At 42.2% G+C, this 19,838-nt stretch overlaps 2 protein-coding genes across 5 annotated transcripts; one reads left to right on the forward strand and one right to left on the reverse strand.

Annotated features, from left to right (window-relative positions):
• Positions 1 to 1,073: 1,073 nt before the first annotated feature.
• Positions 1,074 to 14,022, reverse strand: traf2b (Tnf receptor-associated factor 2b). 3 transcript variants are annotated; one of them, XM_069171958.1, is made up of 11 exons: positions 13,972 to 14,022; positions 9,428 to 9,630; positions 7,994 to 8,072; positions 7,675 to 7,773; positions 5,768 to 5,929; positions 5,603 to 5,677; positions 5,323 to 5,397; positions 3,899 to 4,114; positions 3,515 to 3,818; positions 3,132 to 3,280; positions 1,074 to 3,030 (listed from the first exon to the last, which is right to left on the reverse strand). In XM_069171958.1, exons 2-11 carry the CDS (start codon positions 9,601 to 9,603, stop codon positions 2,812 to 2,814), a joined length of 1,554 nt encoding a protein of 517 aa, XP_069028059.1. In that variant the 5' UTR covers positions 9,604 to 9,630; positions 13,972 to 14,022; the 3' UTR covers positions 1,074 to 2,811. The 3 variants fall into 3 exon arrangements, with proteins under 3 accessions (XP_069028059.1, XP_069028050.1, XP_069028067.1); XM_069171949.1 differs by lacking the exon at positions 13,972 to 14,022 and adding an exon at positions 13,373 to 13,466; XM_069171966.1 differs by lacking the exon at positions 13,972 to 14,022 and adding an exon at positions 12,972 to 13,050.
• On the forward strand, positions 13,549 to 19,744 carry coq4 (coenzyme Q4 homolog (S. cerevisiae)). Of its 2 annotated transcripts, none has more exons than XM_069171979.1 (7): positions 13,549 to 13,704; positions 15,400 to 15,531; positions 16,363 to 16,459; positions 16,622 to 16,724; positions 16,847 to 16,976; positions 17,413 to 17,506; positions 18,414 to 19,744. In XM_069171979.1, exons 1-7 carry the CDS (start codon positions 13,632 to 13,634, stop codon positions 18,595 to 18,597), a joined length of 813 nt encoding a protein of 270 aa, XP_069028080.1. In that variant the 5' UTR covers positions 13,549 to 13,631; the 3' UTR covers positions 18,598 to 19,744. The 2 variants fall into 2 exon arrangements, with proteins under 2 accessions (XP_069028080.1, XP_069028090.1); XM_069171989.1 differs by having other exon boundaries at positions 15,403 to 15,531.
• The last annotated feature ends 94 nt before the right edge of the window (positions 19,745 to 19,838 follow it).

Raw genomic sequence — 19,838 nt, forward strand, 5'->3', positions numbered from 1 at the left:
GCCGAGTTCAGTAGAAAAAGTAGATTCGTCTTGAAAGTCCTGTCAGCACATCTTTGACCTGAACAGTCACATCGTTCTCACCATTATTTTCTTGAGGACCGGTCTCTGAAAAAACAAAACAAAAAGCAACCAGTGAGCCGTAACTTTTGGTTTTCAGTTGCACTTTAATATGAACAACGTTTCAGGTACTTTACCTGCTAAATATTAAAATTTCCCGGCAGCTTGTGACTGATTTAAAAACACAAAACAACCTTTTAATTACGACTGAAACGTCCGAGAGAAAAACCCGTGAATTCATCACTTCATCAGCAGATCGTTCACCAACTCAACATGTGTGTAATAAGTCATGAACTTCTCCCGTTTGGCAGCTTTTATAACATCTTTATGATCACGTGTCCTGTTCTCTGCTGTTCTTTTCATACCCCCTTAAATAAAAAGCATGACCCGCAAGGCCAGAAGTCTGAAACGATGTCCGATTAATCTTCTTTTCTACCAGAAAACTTTGCATGGTGCGATTTTATTTAATTTATTTATTTGTATTAAAAGTTGTGGACAACGAGAAGGTGAAACCCTCAAAGCTTTCTCATGATTTGTCACCGTTAGTCCTCTTATTTAGATTTCTGTCTCCGGTTTGTGTCCATGATGCTGTCTGATAATGTCAGAGCCAAAAACAGGGTTTTGTCTGAATATATTCTTTTTTTTTTTTATTAAAAAGTAATATATATGTAATTATCATTCTGCTGCTTTGCATCTTTTCGCTGTGCAGGAATGTTTTGTTTTATTTTTTTTTTAGCCTTTTTTTTTGGGGGGGGGGGGGGCAATTATCTTGTTTGAATTTGCGCCTCCTTTCATCTGTTAATTAAATCAAAGCATAGGTTGCCCCGGGCAACCAGCCCCAGTTATTTAAAATGAGTCATGAGACCTGTGTGGAAACCCTGTGGTCATCCTGTGGATGTGTCATCACTATTTGTGGCTGTGGGGAAACATTTTCCCTCACTGACAGAAGTTGTGGTTTTCCTTTTTAAATTGAACCGGCGTCGAAGGATGTCAGTTTCACACGTACTTGTTTAAAATTTTGTTTTTTTTTTAACTTTTCTGCTTCGTTGCCCAGTTTAAAACATTTGTCAGGAAAAATTAGTCAAAAAGTACTAACGTGTAAAAAGTTACATTACTTTTGAAGAAGTAAGAAGATAGTTTTATTAGTACATGGACAGAAACTAGTAGTTTAAAATGTACCTTCATGTCACAGCTTCTGACATAGAAATAGATGGCAGTTCCCCTTCGAATGCACGAGTTGAGCAAAAACACCGCAGCCAAGTTTTTTTTTATCGAAGCAGCTGTTTGATCTGAGTTTCGTTTCTTCAGGTGTACGCAGCCGTGACATGAAATGTGACCGTTGTTTTATCAGAAAGGCGCCAAATGTCTCTGCAGAACATTTAGACTGCAGGAATCCGCCTCGAGTGGAAAGTTCTCACCTTTACAAGCGGCTGCGCTTCACAGCGAGAAGTCAAATATAAACCATGTGAACGGAGATAAAAGCAGAAGTTGAGTTTCACACTCGCATGAATGTAATGTCTTGGTGTCACTCGGTTCTGGATTCATTTGGTCCTGTAGAACTGCAGAGAACAAATTATTTTTTAAATCTGCTGATTATTTTCCTGTTTCCTATCGAATGTCTGGTATTAATGCTTGAAATGAGACATCAATCAAAATATCAAAACAACCTATCGACAAACATCATTAAGATTCAACACAGTCAGGATCGAACACGTCAATAATGGGATGGAAAGTATTTTACTGAAGAAGGCTTTTATTGCAAAGAACGGCCTCCACAGTAGGATGTGTGTTTATGTTAAAATTACATTAATATACACTCACGATGACATTGAACAGATTCAGGTTCAAGTTCATTTTGCAGGTTTAGGTTCATTTAAATCTAAAATCATTTGATACGGAGGAGACATGTACAACTAAAAAGTTTGTGCCGTTTATAATGAGAAGAGAGATGGGAGATTAAGGCTCCAGAAGTGCATACAGTAAAAGAACAAACTATATATATTTTAACAGGATTAAAATGTTATATGATGTATTTCACGCTTATATTATGCTTCAGTTGGTGGTTTTATGTTTTTCAGAGGGACAACAAGCTTTTACAGCAGCATTTGAAGTATAACTTTACATTTTTCCTTTTTTTTATTTTGAATAAATTTGCAGTATAAAATGGTTTATTTTGAAAAGGTTTGGCCTCCCAGGGTTATGTTAATACTTATATATGCTTAAGTCATTGCACTGTGAGTTTATAGTTGTTTGCTGACGGACGGGAACAGGATTCATATCTGTGCCGTTAACGTAGAACCACACAACAAAGAGCAGAGTATTATTATTAATATTATTATTATTATTATTATTATTATAATATACTGTTATAAAACAATATGTTTAATACTAATATGTGTTCTAAGACTTAAGAGTTATGAGCTAATGTGAATAAGGTCACGTCGGGATGACCTCTCGGTCGTGAAGGAGCTTTTCTGACTCAAGATCACTGAGGATACTTCTGATCCACTAAAGATGGACGCCCATATCCATTACAGATCCACCACCGTGATTCTCCACACCCTTGTAGTAACTATTATTTCATATATATATATGTATATATGTATATATATGTATGTGTGTGTGTGTATATATATATATATACATATATATTAGGTAAAAATATGGTTTATCCATATTTTCTGTATAAAGATTTATATCGTATTATTATTATCTATTAATAATCTCATTGTTTGGGGAAACTTCCACAGTCCCCTACAAGCCCGTGAGGTCGACGATGGCTTTGATGAAGATGGTGTCGTCCCGGAGATACGGACTCTTGCCGGCCAGCTTGGCCAGAGGACAGAAGAGCGGGCAGCCGCTGGCGATGTTCATCTCGCTGATCGGCCGCTGGAAGGAGGTCGAGGTGACGTCGGGCCGGAAGGCGTCGATGATGTGCTCCCTGTTGTTCTGGTCCAGCAGCATCAGCGTAACCTAGGCGACGGGCGCAAGAGGAGGAGAAACATCAGCTTCGGTTTGAAGGGATCAGCTGCGGGTTGATGGTTACCGATGTTTTTTTTGTGTTTTTTTTCTACCTTCTGACTGAACGGCCACTTGAGCAGCGCGTCGCACTTTCCCCTCATGACGACGAAGAACAGCGACAGGTGTGTTCCCCGACCCGTCCCGTCGCCGTTCAGGTACAAACGCAGACACATCTTGTAGCCGTACTTGCTGGAGTAAAAGGCTGCGAAGAGGAAGAGAGACAGAAGGGGAATTTAGTCAGTCATGTGAGGAGAGGAGTGACACACACTCCCTGAAGAACAACAAAGGGGTGCAGCGACACGAAAATCCCCTCGTTTCCGCGGCAACAAGCTCCAGCTCATATGGACCACATGATCTTCGGGACACGCGATACTCCACGGGTACAATTAAAGCGCTCCGGCGGGGTGACGGGTGGCGACGACGTCGCTCTGCTTACCCGGTGAGAACATGGCAGGCGTCCGTCCGCCCACGGCGTCCTGCCGGCGCCGCGAGAAGTCCGAGATCTTCCACACGAATATCCCGTCGAAGGTGCAGAACTGGAGCTCCCGCACCAGCTGATCGGTCTCGGACAGCTGCAGGTCTCTCATGTTCAGCGTCCTCTCCAGCTGCCGCACTTTGTTCGACAGGTTTTCGATCTTTTCCTGGTCGAGGCGGTGTTGGTGCGCGAACGCCTCCATCGTGACCGAGCTGCGCTCCACCTCCCGGTTCAGGACGCACACGATGCTCTCCAACGCGCTCACCTGTCGCCAAACACAACGTTTTAACGTCCTCGTTCAGAACCGAGAAAAAAACGGCGGCGAGGAAATAAGTCGAGGCTCACTTTTTTCTCGAAGCCCACGGGCGCCGCGGCGCCGCCTCCCAGGCTGGCTCCCTCCTCAGGAGCCCGGTACAGACCCAGACCGGAGTCCTCCTGCCACTCGCCGGGCCCGGCGGGCTCGGGACGCGTCCGGGCCACCGACAGCACCATCGGCAGCAGCAGACGCAGGTGCTCCACGGTGCTGCTGTGCTCGTGGTCGCTCAGCTTCCCGTTCTCGATCTGAGAGGGAGGAAGAGGAAACACGGCCGAGCTTATTGACCGGCGACTTCAAACGCTCCGGCCCGGTTTCATCCGTCGCCAGAACTTGCGTCCAAAACCGGCCTCCGTCCACGCCGTCGATCTGACCGCAGATCCGTTCGGCAGCGACAAAACTTCACCAAATAAGGACGCGTGTTTTCATCCGTAGCGACTCTCCCGTTTAAAAATAAAATAAAACGGGGATTTTCCAGCTTTCTCGTGGGAAAAAGGAAGTTTACTAAATACAACCCTCCGATCAGCCCTGGATGTTCTGCTCAGGCCTTTCATCCCTCTGTTCTTTGAAAACATTAACATGTAATTAATCTCCCACATTTCCCAAGATGTATTATAATATTTAGCAGGACATCCTTATTTATAAAAGGGGGGAGTATTTTAGGAAACAGGTTAAAAATCATGTTTATCGTTGAGTGTGCTGATTTTTTTTTTTTAATCTAGATGGTTAAAAGTGTGTTTGGAGAAAGTTGAAACACTTCCAGGACAACGGGGTGTGTTTGTAAATTCCCTTCTGTGTTATGCAGAAGCTCGTTGGATAAATTGACTGTTTTAGCTGACAGTTTGAAAAGGATTCACAGAAACCTGTTTCTAAGGCGGGTCGGGTGGCTTAACCGCTTCCCAGCAACATAAAATAACCCAACCTCCTTCAAGCATCAGTACATTTTGTGGTTTAAATGATGCTCAGCTCTGATTGGTGCATTTGTCAAACTTAGCCCCGCCCACAGCCACGAGGCAAATCTGTCACATGACACCCAAAGATGTCAAAGACACCCGAGCTGGGATTGGAGACCAGGTTCAGGATAAAGTGGGTATAAATAATGGATGGATGGAAAAACACTTGAGCATTATTATTATTTGAGAGCTCGTCAGACTCCAGAAATGATCCAGGAAGCTTTCAGCGATGAAGTAGTGACCGTAACCGTAGAAACATGCCGACTCCAGCCGAGTTACAAGATAACGTCCCTTTGGAGTCGGTTAGCGTAGCTTAGCATAAAGACTGGAAACGGAGGGAAACGGCTAGCGTAGGTCTGTTCGGCTTGTCGACGTGATTTCGTTACCTTCAGAGCCAGGAAACCCGTTTTCAGTCTTTATGCTGCATATTTAGTGGATATAAAGACTCAACCTGCTCCTTTTAAAGGGCGTTAATATTATTTATATCAGTTCACTGTACGTACCACAAATTTGCAGCCGGCTTCACTGAATGCGCAGGCGCTCTTGGACTTGGCGCAGGACTTGATGTGGTCGTTGAACTGGAGGACAAAAGGTGGACAAAAAGGAAATGTCAGTCAAACGTGGAAGTGAAAGTGACTCACGAGAGTTTCAGTCAGAAGGAAACTCATGGTCAAACAGAGACAGACAGACAACTTTCACTTTTCACAACGTGAAACTTTATTAGTCCATTTCTTGTGATTCGTGCAAACGAGGTTAAAGGATAACTTGAGTGACGGCTCAAACCTTTTCTCTCGGGATCTTCTTCTTGCCGCAGTCTTTGCATTGTACAGGAAACTTCGCACAGATCTCGTCGTGGGCCTGAAACACACGGAGACGTCGGATCTTACATTTTGGGAGTTCGTTTACGTCGACGCGACCGGCGAGCGCGTCACGATCTGCGTTTCTCACCTTGATCTCTTTGAAGTTGAAGGTCACTTTGCAGTACTTGCAGTTGAGAGTTCGCGCTTCGCATTCCCTCTCGTTGTGTTTGTCCTTCTCCGTACGGAGGATGAGGTTTTGGCAGGCGTCGCATTTTATCTGCTCGAACTCGCAGCAGCCTTCGTGCTGAGCCTGAAAAAATAAAAATAAAAATCTATTATTATCATCATCATTATCATTATCTGTGCTCTTCTCATGAACGAACAGCAGGTGTGTCTGGCATCCATTATCTTCCAAAAGATAATATCCACGGTTATTTGACTGCACAGGTCAAACTGCATTATGGGAACACCTGTCGACCTTTTGTCAGTTGTATAAAAGATGCCGCTTCATTGCTTGTGAAAATAAATCCGTTGCACAAAAGCAGTTTGAAGTTGTAGGACAGGATGTGTTGACAGCTGCAATGTGGAAAAACAGGCGGCTTTTCTTTTACATAATCATTTGATTTAATCGAAAACAGCCAAATAAAAAGCAGCTTTAAGGTAAACGCAGTTCACTGATTGGATCATAAAAGAGATATAAAGTCATTATTATTCTGTGATTGTTTAAATATCAATATAATTCAGATGTTTTTTTTTCTGTAACCCAATAGGGAGAAATAATTCTTACTCAATTATTGTTTAAAAAAAAAAAAATACTAAGTCAGTAAAGTTTCTCAGATGTCTGAGGTCAAAACCGAAATAGGAAGTTCGAGAAATGTAGAAATAAAACTACAAAAAAAGAGAAGTTATAACTGGAAGTACAAAACAAATCTGACATAATAGTTAAAAAAATAGGGGGAAACGTAAAAGGGGCGGAGCTACTGTGAGGTGGAGAGGTGGGGCTTACAGACAAGGAAGTTGTTTCAGAATAACAACTGACTGATATCACAGGAGCTGCAGAGCGAGATGAAGGTCAGGTAGGTCGAGCACGTTTTTTCGATTCGAGTCTTTTCAGAAACGCTTCGCCCACAGATCTCAACCCGAACAGTCAAAATAGAAATGAATCATATTCAGGAGTTTTGAGTCGGATCCCCGCGACGCCCCAACGCCACAAAGCTTCGCCAGTTTTTCCAGCCGGCTGAGGTTTTCGGTTTGGGTGTGTACTGCTCGCTGCGTTCGACACCGTGACCCACAAAACATTATAAAAGACACACAGACGTGTGGGTGTATCGCACAGAACCGCAGTCGTCGTTTATCGTGACGCAACAAAAGCACGATGCGCTTTTGGTTTCTTGGAACGAGAAGTCCAATCGGAGGTTTTAGGGTCAAAGCACGCAGACGAAATCGCCAACATCTCATTCTGAGGAATGTTCCAGGATGTGATCTAGATCTAGAGATCTAGAGCAGCTATAATAAGACTGAACCCACACAAACATCCGTAAACATCCTCCAACACAGAAGTCGCCTCTTTAATTAACAAAACCACAGACAGCCTTCAGTCAAACACTCAAACAGCCTTTTCTGGAGATCCCCGTCCATCCACAGCTGATCCTGTTCTCTGTCCTTCAGCTTGAACTTTATGGTTAACGGTCAGCTGAAGCCGCCCCTGGGCGGTCACGCTACTCCCGAGATAAATGGTCCGTGTCATGCCGGTACTTTCCACAGAGCTGTTGTTGATAAGTGAGCTGTTAGGAGGGGAATTTCCAACCCGCCTGTTTCACTTCCTGCTTCTCAAGCGCTCTTTGTTCTGCACGTGGTAACGGCCGATTGGCTGAAGGGGATAAAACGAGATCCCGGAAAACAGGATACGGGTCGGGTTACATGGTCAACAAAGTGCTGCCAGTGTGCTTTCAAGTCGTAAAGGAAAAATGATCTTTATGAGGCTTATTATGGGATAGATACTCCAGTAGGACGCAGCCGTGACATCACCAGAGGAAGGAGAACTTTATACTTCACCTCGTACTCTTTGATAGATCCGGTCCAGCTGCAGCTCGGATTCAGACACCTGGCAGGCAGACTCGCTATCTCTCGACCCGCCGCGTTGTCTGGGAATGCCTGGTGGGGGTGGAGAGGGTGGAGAGGGTGGAGAGGGTGGAGGGGGGGAGCAAGAACAAAGAACTCAGTGAACTCATACAGGCACTAATTGTAATAACATGCAGACAGAGTGGGCTGCATTGTGTGGTGAGGGGGGGGGGGGACCCTCCTCTACATTGCAGTCATAGTTTTAGTCCTACGTTAACAGTATCACTTGAATGCATCATATTTCATCCCTTACCTCATTGCTGTTCAGAATGGAAATAGGTTCCTCATATATCTCCTCCTGCTGGCAGGCTTCACAAGGTTTTGGGCCACAACTGACAAACAAAACAGGTTCGTGACTTGATCGTAAAACAAAAACAAAAAACAGCTGATTGGCACCAGCAGTCGGCAACAACTTCCTGGCTGATCCATTACTGGACCAGCTGCGTTGACCAACACGGACCGCAGCGGAAAATAAGACCTGTTGTTTGTCAACGCAGTGAAAGAAGCTCGCGGCTTTGTGCCAGCGGGCACGTCGATGCGTTTGCTTTTACCACGCCTGAGGACAAATACATGAATCACACACTACAAACACAGAAATCCTGTCTTTCTACCTTTATGAGGACACTCATTGACATAATGCATTCCCTCCTAGTCCCTCAACCCAACCTAGTCTAACATCAACCATAAAGTCTGCTGTGAGGTCCACCGTAAATGTCCTCACGTCACGTGATTGTCCTCACAACTATAGAAAGACACGTAAACATAAAAAAAAAGAAGCACGTGCGCAGTTACCACATGCAGAATTTACATGCAACCGTCACGGGTGGTTTTTAAACACGTGAAATGCGGCTTTTCATGAAATTCACAAGACAAAAGCAACGACAGGATTCACGTTCACGACCGCTTTCTGCTGTCGAGCACATTTTTGGAAGATTAAGGAAATAAGACTCGGGTATATACGTGTTTTCGAGGTTTAGTTTACTTTATTTGATTGTTGATTGATGTGTATCTGGTTTGGTGGGAGCTCGACTGATGCTGGATGTACCGATATTAGGGAGTAGGGGATATCTATTCTATGAATAGAAACACACAGTTTTTTGCATGTTTTTGTTATAAAAGATACGTGATAGACGCAGGATATTACAAAGATTTGTGTCCACACTGAAATCAGTTCACTAACTTCACTTGGAATTTAATGATTATAAATAACTACATAAAAAACTAAAAATAAGGGCCAATATTGAAAAAAAAAAATCGGTGAGCCAACAGATCAGTCGGGCTTTTAGTTAAAACGATTTCATTTTCAGTCAATTTCAACATTTTCTGTCATATCATGTTTAACGATATTCTCAAGGAGCCATTAAACATGAGGTGTGTTTACGATGAATAATCATGCATCAATAAAACAGCTGGTGAATCAGTGACGGGGAGAAGAATTGGGAAAGAAAAATGATGGACACCTTCAGCATGACTCAGCGTGGTCACATCCTTGTGAGTTATCGGGTTTTGAAAAGTCCAGTCATGTGAGAGATGAGTCTTGCATTCAGTAAGCAAATCTCAGGGTGCAAACAAAATTCCCAGCAGAAAGAGGAACGCAGGAATGTGCTGAAGCATGTCCAGGAAGAAGGGAAGCGTTAGAGGGGAAGGAGGAGGGGAGGTTTGCGTGGTCTCAGGACCTCCGGTCTACCTGGTGAGCTGCTTGAAGCAGTGGACGCAGAAGCGATGGCCGCATTGAGCCTGGACGGGCTTCCTCAGGATTTGGAGGCACTGCTGGCACTTGTACTTATTCTCCATGGGCACCGACAGCACGCTGAGGGGGATCCCCGGCAACGAGCTGGAACACTCCATGGAGATGCGCGCCATTATCCTCCATTAATCTGGTAATATTTTCTGTGGGTGAACGACACACAAAACGACACTTTATTGCCTCCGTGCATCAGAAACTGAGAACACATCACTTCCCACTGCGCTGTGTTTTCCCCTCATTACTACAAAGTCACCAGTAATTTACAAAGATCAGTGTGAGCAGCTTCAAAGCCTTTAAGCAAATGATTGCCAAGTAAGAATATAAGGCTGATGTCATTGTGGGTGTCTTTGAGGCCCTCTTAACTGGGTTAGGGTTGAAGTCAACAGCCAAAATCACACCTTGCATCTCACAGCCAAATGATGAAGGGATAATCAATGGTCGTAAAACCATAAAATGCAAACTGCCCTTGGTTTTTGCATCCAATTCAAAAAGATGTAAAACACCTGAGGCTGCAGAGGAACCTTTGTGCAACTAATACAGAACAAAACAGGGTTGTTTCTTGTGCTGTGAATCCGTGGAGGATATTATGGGATCAAAAGGCAAAAAGTGACTCCAAGATGGTGCAAAAAAGTAATTATGTTTACGAGTTTAGGCCTGATCAATAGTTTCTGTCTTAATTGTTGCAGCCAATCCTGCAGTGACGATGTTTTCAACTCGTATACATTAACTTATGCATTTTACATGCAAGAGGGCAATAAAGAGCTAAATGAAAGCATGTTTTCTGTCACACATGCAGATTGGAGATAACGGGGCAAAAGTTGGCTCTCACGGGAAAGAGATTCTCATTTGTACAAATATATTCTTACTCACGAGAGATTGGTCTGATTAGTTTCTCAATAATGTACACATGCTGATTGGATTAACTGCAAAGACAAAGCCACGCTGCAAAGAGAGATTTCCGTGTTGATTCAGAGAAAAAAGGAAGTCGTGAACTCGAACTTCCTCATCTGACATCCTTTTCTGTAAACAATTCTGAAATGTCGCCACCCAGAAACGGTTCAACTTTTAACTTTGTGTCTGTCTAAACTTTCAGAAAATCCAGTAGAAGCAGAAAGTCAAAAAGCCGGTTCGACCCACAAAAATCTCCCTGAAGAACAAGAAATCATGCAAACAACAACAACAAACAACAACAACCTGTTGCTGTAGTTACGGGCCGCCATGTGTTCAACATCTGTATTTGTACTTAACGGGGGATTTTAAAAACACCCAGACGGTCCCAACCGACGCACTGGTTCGTTCTGAAATCACCAGTTTCTACTTAAAAAGTAGGAATTTATGAATACGTAACTTGGGTAATTATAGTAATAATGCTTGTCTGCCATCTAGTGGTTGTCTGATCTATGTGTTACGTTTTACATGGAGTACAACGTGATTCCCAAACGATTTCAACCGGGCGACTTATTCGTATATTTGATCTTTATGTGAACAGAAAAATGTTCAATTCAATTTAAAGCTGCGGTGAAAATGATTTCCATCGTCGTGGCAAACCGAACACGTCTGCAGGTGCAACAGACTAAATGAAGTCGCAGGTCTCCGGCGGGTTTGTCGTCAATATAAACAACTTACTAATTGCTCTGTGAAACCAAGAAACAAAAGCCTCTCTGAAGGTCTGTTGCCAGTTGGATTATAAAACCACACCGTCCAGTATAACCAGAACTCGGCGAGGTCACGGGAAGCAGCCGCAGAATATTTCCATTTATCATATGACCAGATTAAAACAGAGGAGGGTAGTGATGCACAACAAGGATGTTGTGCGTCATCTCTTCAAATTCATTCCTAAAACACGCGCGTGATATAAATGTGTATTCTAGTTGTCATACATCATTTACCGTAAAAAAAAAATAAAAGTTCCCCTTGTGGAAACATAAGTAGGAGTGTTGGTTTTGTTTTTCTCCATGACCAGCAGATGTCATTATAGAATTAGATTCGGCACACCCACCGTCTGACCGGCAAAAAACAGGCCATTAATTTAGAAAATTATAGACTACCAATGATACAACATATAATTTATGCAAGTGTTCCTGAAAAAGGCTGCAACTTTGCATGAAATGACACGTTAATGAAGCCTCTCTGCTTGTAGGCTCAAGTTGATTCATAATATGAAGTTTGTCTGGTTTTAACTTGCACAACAAAAGCTGATGAACTCTAACTGAAATGCAAATCTTAAACAAACCTAAGAGAACAATCATGAATTAAATAAATACCGTCCTTGAAAGAACAAAGTGGAACACCCATAAATCTATTTAATGCCAGACTGACAAAACAAGATGTTCCATCTCAGCCTTTTTATAAAATGTGAAACCAGCTGCCAGCTTCCACACGGAGGAACTAAATATCATATATTCACATTACATCATTTCCCTGAAGTTATTTGCTTATTGGATCAAAACCTAAACAGCAAAAACAGAGAAATGTAATGAAAGCAAATTAAACACGTCTTCATGTCAGTAACAGTCAAGACCACAGCCTCGTATTTCATGGTCATACAATCCAAACCTGATGACCCACAAAACTTAAGTTCTCATGAGACTTTAGGAACAATAGTGAACATTCAAGCTGCTGACAATCTGTTCAGCTCCATTCAATTAACATCTTAAAGCACTTCTGCTAACACAAGTTTAATGTGTAAAATCCTGCAATATGCTCATTTTAAATTATTTACTTCAGTCCCCTTAAACAGCAATATCAATTAACTTATATTAAATTTCCTAGAAATATTTGTAAATATTCAGTTGAACTCACTGGATTATTTTATATCAACTTCAAGAGGAAAAAAGGAGAAAAAAACAACAACTTAGTTAAGTTGGAAAACCCAAGACTGCTTTCCTCTTTTCTACAGTAATTCTGACTAAAGTCAAAGTTACACAACCACCAATGTTTCATCAGCTGTTGCACCATGTGAAAGACTCATGGTGGAGGCACACCTAACCAGGTTAATCATTCAACACTTCAGTCTCCAGAGAACATACACGAGCTTCAGGTTTCCATAGAAACTCCAACAGGGGAGCAATTATAAATCAATAAAAACAACAACCATTAGATCAGGCGGTCGTAATGTAGAAACCCTTTCACTGACTCTCTTTGTCAAAGACGAATTCAACGCAATTTTATTTATATAAAAACTGTACACATGAAGTGACTCAAACTATGGGCTAAATAGTTTGACAGAAGTAACTCCAATTATCACTAATAATAAAATAAAAAAAAGTCCCAAATAAAATACAGCAGAAGTCTTCATGCTTCCGTCCCCGACAGCTGCTCCTGCAGGCGGACCTGCTGCGGGGATGTTGACCCCCGTTTTCTGTGCACATGTTCTGACCCAATATGTCCGTTTAACTTTAACTTTCACTCCTTCACGGATTCTCGGAGCTTCTTTGCCGACGTGTACAACAACACTACAACCAAAATGGGAATGCGTACTCACCGAGTTTTCAGGGAGCCTTAAACGAAGCGCCTCCCTGAACTCACTATTTAAGTTACACCCGCTGAACACGTCATCATGCAGCAGACATATAAAGTTCACGACTGATTCCCTTCTTTGGATTTTATACCTTCACGAAGTCACAATAACTTCCACGAGTACCATATTATTATTATTTTTAAATTTTTTTTATTAATATTATTTCTGCATTTGTGTTATTTGCTTCACAAACGAACAACGACGCTTGTTATTCCGTGTAAAGTAATTACGCAACTTTCAGCAGCCCACGTTAACGCTGAATTAAACCGGGACTGTTTTATAAGTTAGATTTAGTGAGATTAATTAATTTCTCCGCGGGCCAACTGCTAACTCACTGGTGTGGAGGGAGAGCTTGGCTTACTAACCTTGGCGTCTCGATGCCGAGTCTGAGGCGGGGAAACGAAACTCATAACGGGCGAGAGAGAAGGGCATCGCGCCCTTTGGTTCAGTGTTTACAGTTCTCACAAGATGTTTTCTGATAAACCCTGAACGAGGGCGGTGTCGGTGTTTCTTTACGGTGAAATCAAACTATCCCCGCCCGCTTCAGCCGCTGCTTCGATAACAACGAGTGCTCTGTTTCCGACGCATGCGCAGTTTTGCAAAAAAAAAAAAAAAAAAAAAAAAATGTGGCTTCTCGCTGTTAAACCGTTTCGAGGGTTGCGGTTAAAACAACAACGATGCGACTTAATAGCAAAAGGTATGACTTTAAAAAGGCATGCTGTTTACTCTTACTGTTTAAACAAATAAATAATCATAATTACAGAGATACGTTATCCGATTTAATATCGAAATGCAGTTACGACGAAGCTTCAGCTGCACGAGCACTTTAAATTACAGTCGGAGTCACGGAAATGGTTTCAAGGCTCGAGTTGTTTCCTGGACAGGAAATGGACAAGTTAACTTTATCCGGTTAAATTGGACGTGCGAGTCGTGAACTCTCGTCCCTGGTTTTCTGCAAACTTACCGAAATTTGCTCTTCCAGTTTTGTTAGTTTTTGGTCACAGCTGTTTACAAAGAAGAAGGGGGCGTGGCCACGCTGGCTCAATCCACCAATAGAAACTCGTCTCCAGCGTCTCCGTCCACTTTCTTCACTACAAGCGTTTTACCTGGAGAGCCAAGCTTTTCAATTTACAGCCACAAAGTCGAGTTTCATAAGGTTAGGTTGGTTAGGTTAGGTTAGTTTAGGGTAGGTTAGGTTAGTTTGGTTTAGGGTAAGTTAGGGTAGGTTAGGTCAGGTTATGTTAGGTTAGGTCAGGTCAGGTTAGGTCAGGTTAGGTTAGGTCAGGTTATGTTAGGTTAGGTCAGGTCAGGTTAGGTCAGGTTAGGTTAGGTCAGGTTAGGTTAGGCAGGAAGCAATAAGATAATAATAGAAAGCAATAAAATAGCAGTAGATAGCAGTAAAAAATATAAAATGCACAGTATATACAGTACAGTATATATATATATCTATATATATTATATACAAACAACCAAGAAACACAGTCAACGGTGTTATTGTTGTGTGATGGATTTTGCCAGAGGTGAGTTATTGTTTAGTCTTACTGTGGTCGGCAGGAATGATCTCCTGTATCAGGAATGATCTCCTGGATCAGGAATGATCTCCTGTATCAGGAATGATCTGCTGTATCAGGAATGATCTCCTGTATCAGGAATGATCTCCTGTATCTGGAATGATCTCCTGTATCTGGAATGATCTCCTGGATCAGGAATGATCTCCTGGATCAGGAATGATCTCCTGTATCAGGAATGATCTGCTGTATCAGGAATGATCTCCTGTATCTGGAATGATCTCCTGTATCAGGAATGATCTCCTGTATCTGGAACGATCTCCTGTATCTGGAACGATCTGCTGTATCAGGAACGATCTCCTGTATCAGGAATGATCTCCTGTATCTGGAATGATCTCCTGTATCTGTCCTTGTGACAGCAGCTGGAGGAATCTTTTGGAGAACGTCCTCCACTGTCCCTGCAGCAGGTGGTGGAGAGGGTGGTCAGGATTATCCAATATGGACAATAGTTTGTTCAGCGTCCTCCTCTCCACCACCTTTTCCAGACTATCCAGTTTGTAGCCGATGATGGAGCCGGCCTTCTTAACCAGTTTGTTAAGTCTGTTGGTGTCTCCGGCTCTAATGCTGCTCCCCCAGCAGACCACAGCGATAAGCAAACTTCTTCATTCTGGGACCAAAACTAACAAAACTGTCAGAGCACATTTGTTTGCAGTGCAAATAATTTAATTCTCAGTTTATATATTTTTACTTGATTTTTGAATTGCAGTGCGAGACATTTTTTTTTTTTTTTTTTTTTGCTTTCATAATAATGACACAGCAATACCTTCATACCATGTGCACCATTTCCTGTAAGGCGTCATCGTTAAATCACGGCTTTGTCTCAGCAGTGTGTGCACACCTGACGTACAGCAGCTACGATGGGCTGTATCCGGGACACATCCCCACCACCCCCATCCAGAAGGCCCTGCTGGCTGTCGGGTCGGGTGTGGCGGCGCTGCAGAACCCCTACAGACATGGTGAGACCCGCATGCCATCAGCATGAGGTTCATATTGCACCTGTCCTTTTAAAAAAACAAAAAAAATTATCTCACGATTTGACTTCCTGGGAAATGTAGAGCCTCTTGAGGATGCTGTCTCAAACCCCACCTTTAAAATTCATTAAAATTACACGTTTGATTGCTTTTTCGAAAAAACAATATCCATCCCACTTGCTTAAGTGGAAATTTAAAGACCTAAAAGTTGCATCCCGCCTCGTATTAGTGAATGGGGTTTGCAAAAATGTGTCTTAAAGCTCTAAAAGACAAAAGAACATAAAAAAAACCCAAGTGAAACTTTAACAAAAGAATATTTGGTGAAACTGCTGTTTCCAAGGTGAAGAGTGAACCTTCAAACTCAGCTCAACAACTTTGTTTCTTTTACATGGATTTTGTTTTAAGGGACATTTCGCCACTCTGAAGCTTTTATTCCCTGTGGACCGTTTGGAGTATTGAGAGTGAATACAACGGTGCCTCGAAACTCTCACAAAGGAAAAAGAGAACTGACACCTGTCATCTGAGTTTTAGTCATAGCTTCAGGTGGAAGTGTGTTTTGTCTAATCCCAACCGCCATTGTTTAGCATCACCTGGTCTGAATAATTTAGCAGATTACTGTAAATCCAAGTATCTGCAGAAAAGGAAACTCTCCTTTAAGACAAACTGCACACGAATATTCTCAACGAAACACATCTGAGACTCTTCAAGTTCAATTTCGAGGCCATTAATTAGGAGGTTGTGCATTCTTTGAAAATCTCTTTATTATTGTACATATATCATCATTTAATTGTATAAAACTCAGCGTGTACTTTTCAGACATGGTTGCGGTGCTCGGAGAGACGACGGGACACCTGGCGCTCCTGAAGCTCAGGGACAGGATGAGGAACGACCCTGAAGGCCTCACCATCCTGTCGTGAGTCCATGTAGTTACACTATTTGGTAACTTTTGGATTAAGGGACTTCTAAAAAGAAAAAAACTTCTCTCTCCGGTTAATAAATAAACATTATATAATATATATATATATATATGTATATATATATATATATATATATATATATATATATATTATTGCAGAGAAAGGCCGAGGATCCGGCTGTCTACACTCGACCTGACAGCGATGGCGTCGCTGCCGGACGGTTCCTTCGGGAGGGAATACCTTCGCTTTCTGGAGGACAACGTGAGCGTCCGCTGACGTGTTGTGAAAATCCACGCAGAAAGAAATATTTTGTTGACACAATTCATTTCTTTATATCTTCGTCATCATTTTCACTTTCTCGTTTTGCATTTTTATCCTCCAAGCACGTGACCCCTGACTCGAGGGCAGACGTGAAGTTCGTGGACAATGAAGAGCTCGCTTACATTATGCAAAGATACAGAGAGGTGCATGACTTGCTGCACACTTTACTGGGAATGCCTACCAACATGCTGGGTGAGTCACGTTTAGCAGCCCAACACGATCCGGCGAAGTTTGGCATCCACAGAATCAGATTGTTTTGTTTTTAGGGACTCGGTGACTTTGTACAATACATTATTTATGATATGATAAAGTCTCAGACAGAAATACTGTGTCTACTGAGGAACAATCGCTGCCAGTTGAAGGCCACAACTGGAGTCACACACCTGAACTTCAATGTGTTTCCCACGTTTTCTCGCTCAGTTGTTTTTATGCATTTTCAGCATTTCAAAGCCCTTTTTATTATAAAATGTTGATCTGTGCTCTCACTTTTGCTGACGTCATTTTAGTGGAGTGATTCTCTATCAGAAATAGATCTTAATTGCAGAAGTTCTTCTCTTCTGCTGACTGACTTCTGGTTCTTTCTCCTCTTCTCATAATTCATTTGCATGTTTTTTTTGTCTGTTTTCAGGCGAAGTGGCAGTGAAGTGGTTTGAAGCTGCTCAGACGGGGCTTCCGATGTGCGCTCTTGGAGCTGCTTTGGGGCCACTTCGGCTCCGTGGAAGGTAAAATACCCTTCTACACTCACACCACAGCGCCGGACCACCAACACGTCAACGACCTTCTCTAGATTAGAAGTCTAGTTAGTTGCAGTTTGAGTGACTCAATGGCAAATCTTCTCTATGACTACAAACAACGTTCATACAAACTGCCTCTGATCTGACCCCGACACTGTTTACAACCCTTTTCAGGGAGGATACTTTTCTAAATATTTGCAGAGCACATTTTTTCCGACAGACTTCACTGGAAGGAATTTGTCCTCTGCGTCGCTCTGCTGCATGTTGTTCACGTGACAACATGCCAAAGAGATGTCTAAAGAATGAATTCATCATAATAATAAATTATTACAGACATGTTGTAAACCTTCACAGTAGACTTCAGTCCAGCTCTTATGTTTGATGCCACTGAATGATAGTGATACTCAACATGTAGAATATGGAGAAAGAATTTGAACTGTTCACAGTCGATCAGAATAAAAGAATTACTGATTGCCAGAAAAGTAAAAACACTGGACGCAGATCTTGGTTTTAACCGAAAGGCCTCTTTGGTTGTGAAGAAGTCCAGTTGCCTTGAGATCAAACTCAGATTGACTGAGATGGAGATGACTGAGAACTTTCACACACACTCTGGAAAAGAGTCAAAAAGGTTTGAGGTTAGTAAATGAATGACACCACGGCAGATTTATGACGACGTCCCTCTTTGAGTCTCAACTGTGTTCGCATGAGGAAACTCAACTGTTTGATGAACAAAAGCCCATAAAACTTTTTTTGTGATTTGTTAAGCCTTTATACATTGACTAAACTTCCTGCGTGTTTGGGAAACTGTGTTGTGACACATTAACTGGAAAAACAACGCATCAATTCAAGACGGTTTCCTCATGACATGTTCCTCCCTCATGTCGCCCTCTTTCAGCCGTTTACAGTCGCTGTTCACATCTTTGGGCCCGTGGGCGCTGCAGAACGGCAGCCGGTCCCGCTGCGTCCTCAGCGTCTTCTACGAGAGACGATGGGAGCAGAGACTGGAAGACCTCCGAGGAGAGCTCAACATCGAGCCGCCTCCCGTCACGCTCGGTCCCACCGGGAAGACCAGCTCCTGAAACGGAGCCCGATAAGATCGACGATTTCTGGCTGAAGACTTTGAAATGTGGAGAAAAACCACAAGTGAGACTGGAGTTTATGAGAAGAGTTTGGTTTAAATTCTGAGGAAGTGGGGAAACTTTACTCTTGGCAAAGTTGAGCTTGTCCCTGCTGACATCCTAAAGTAACGTCGTTTCAGGTTCTGTCAGGTCTGACTCAGTTTCGGCTGATTAAATGTTTGAAGTTGTCATTTCTTCCAGCAGGTTCAACATGTTCAGCTGCCGTCTCTTGTTGAGGTCGTGATGTGTAAATACATTTAAAATATGAATAATGTCTCTTACTTAGGACTAACTTATATATTGGTGTTGATCCAATATTGATCCTTCTATTATTGAGGAGGAGCGTCATGTTCACCTGAATCTTCATTAACTCTGCTGAGTGGAGGAGCATCTGTGCACCTGTTGACTGTCAAGTAAAAATGTACAAGATTGAATCTAAAAAAAAAACTGCCTTCACTTTTGTTTCCACATTTGAAAAACTTTCCCTCTGAAAACCATTTTCATTTTTGTTTTTAATTTCTTGATAATTTATTTTACCTCTCAGAAAACAAGAAAGAGAACACGTTATGTTTGTTTTTTTTAACCTCTCCATTAAATGCTTTGGATGCTGCACATCATTTTTCTGAAAGAAAAAAAAGACATTCACCCCCATAATAATGTTTAGTTTTAGATAAGAGAGTAAAAAAGCTGCTCAGAACTCCCTGGATATTATTATTAGCCACCAGTTAAAATGTCAGTTACATTTTTCATTCTTTTTGTCTCCTATTACATATAAAATCATTCATCTGGCCCTAAATTAATTAACAATAACACCATTGGACAGTTAAACCGAGCCTAATGCACATACTTAGGATTCTGACTGGCTTTTATCGGAAGACGTTTTTATAAATTACGTGTTTCTTTGTTAAACTGATTGCGACATCCTGAGATATCCACCCTCTTTGTGATTTCAATTTCCATTAACTTCACATCCTGCTAATGTTTGTCTTAAAATGGTTATTTACACAGCAGACATTAGTAAGAACCAGATCAAAAAGCTGTATTATTCTACATGGAAGCAGTGCACCTGATGGTTAAACTTTATTTGAATATAAAATATGGACGATGAGCCCGTGCAGTTTGTTGTATCTGACTTATTATCATCTGCAGTTCAGATGTCGATATCGGACAACCACAAGAAGTTAGGTCACATCACACCTGTC

This window comes from Embiotoca jacksoni, unplaced genomic scaffold, assembly GCF_022577435.1.
Source record: "Embiotoca jacksoni isolate LCO1_2020_lvr unplaced genomic scaffold, fEmbJac1.0.p SCAF_10, whole genome shotgun sequence".
NCBI classification, from domain to species: domain Eukaryota; kingdom Metazoa; phylum Chordata; class Actinopteri; family Embiotocidae; genus Embiotoca; species Embiotoca jacksoni.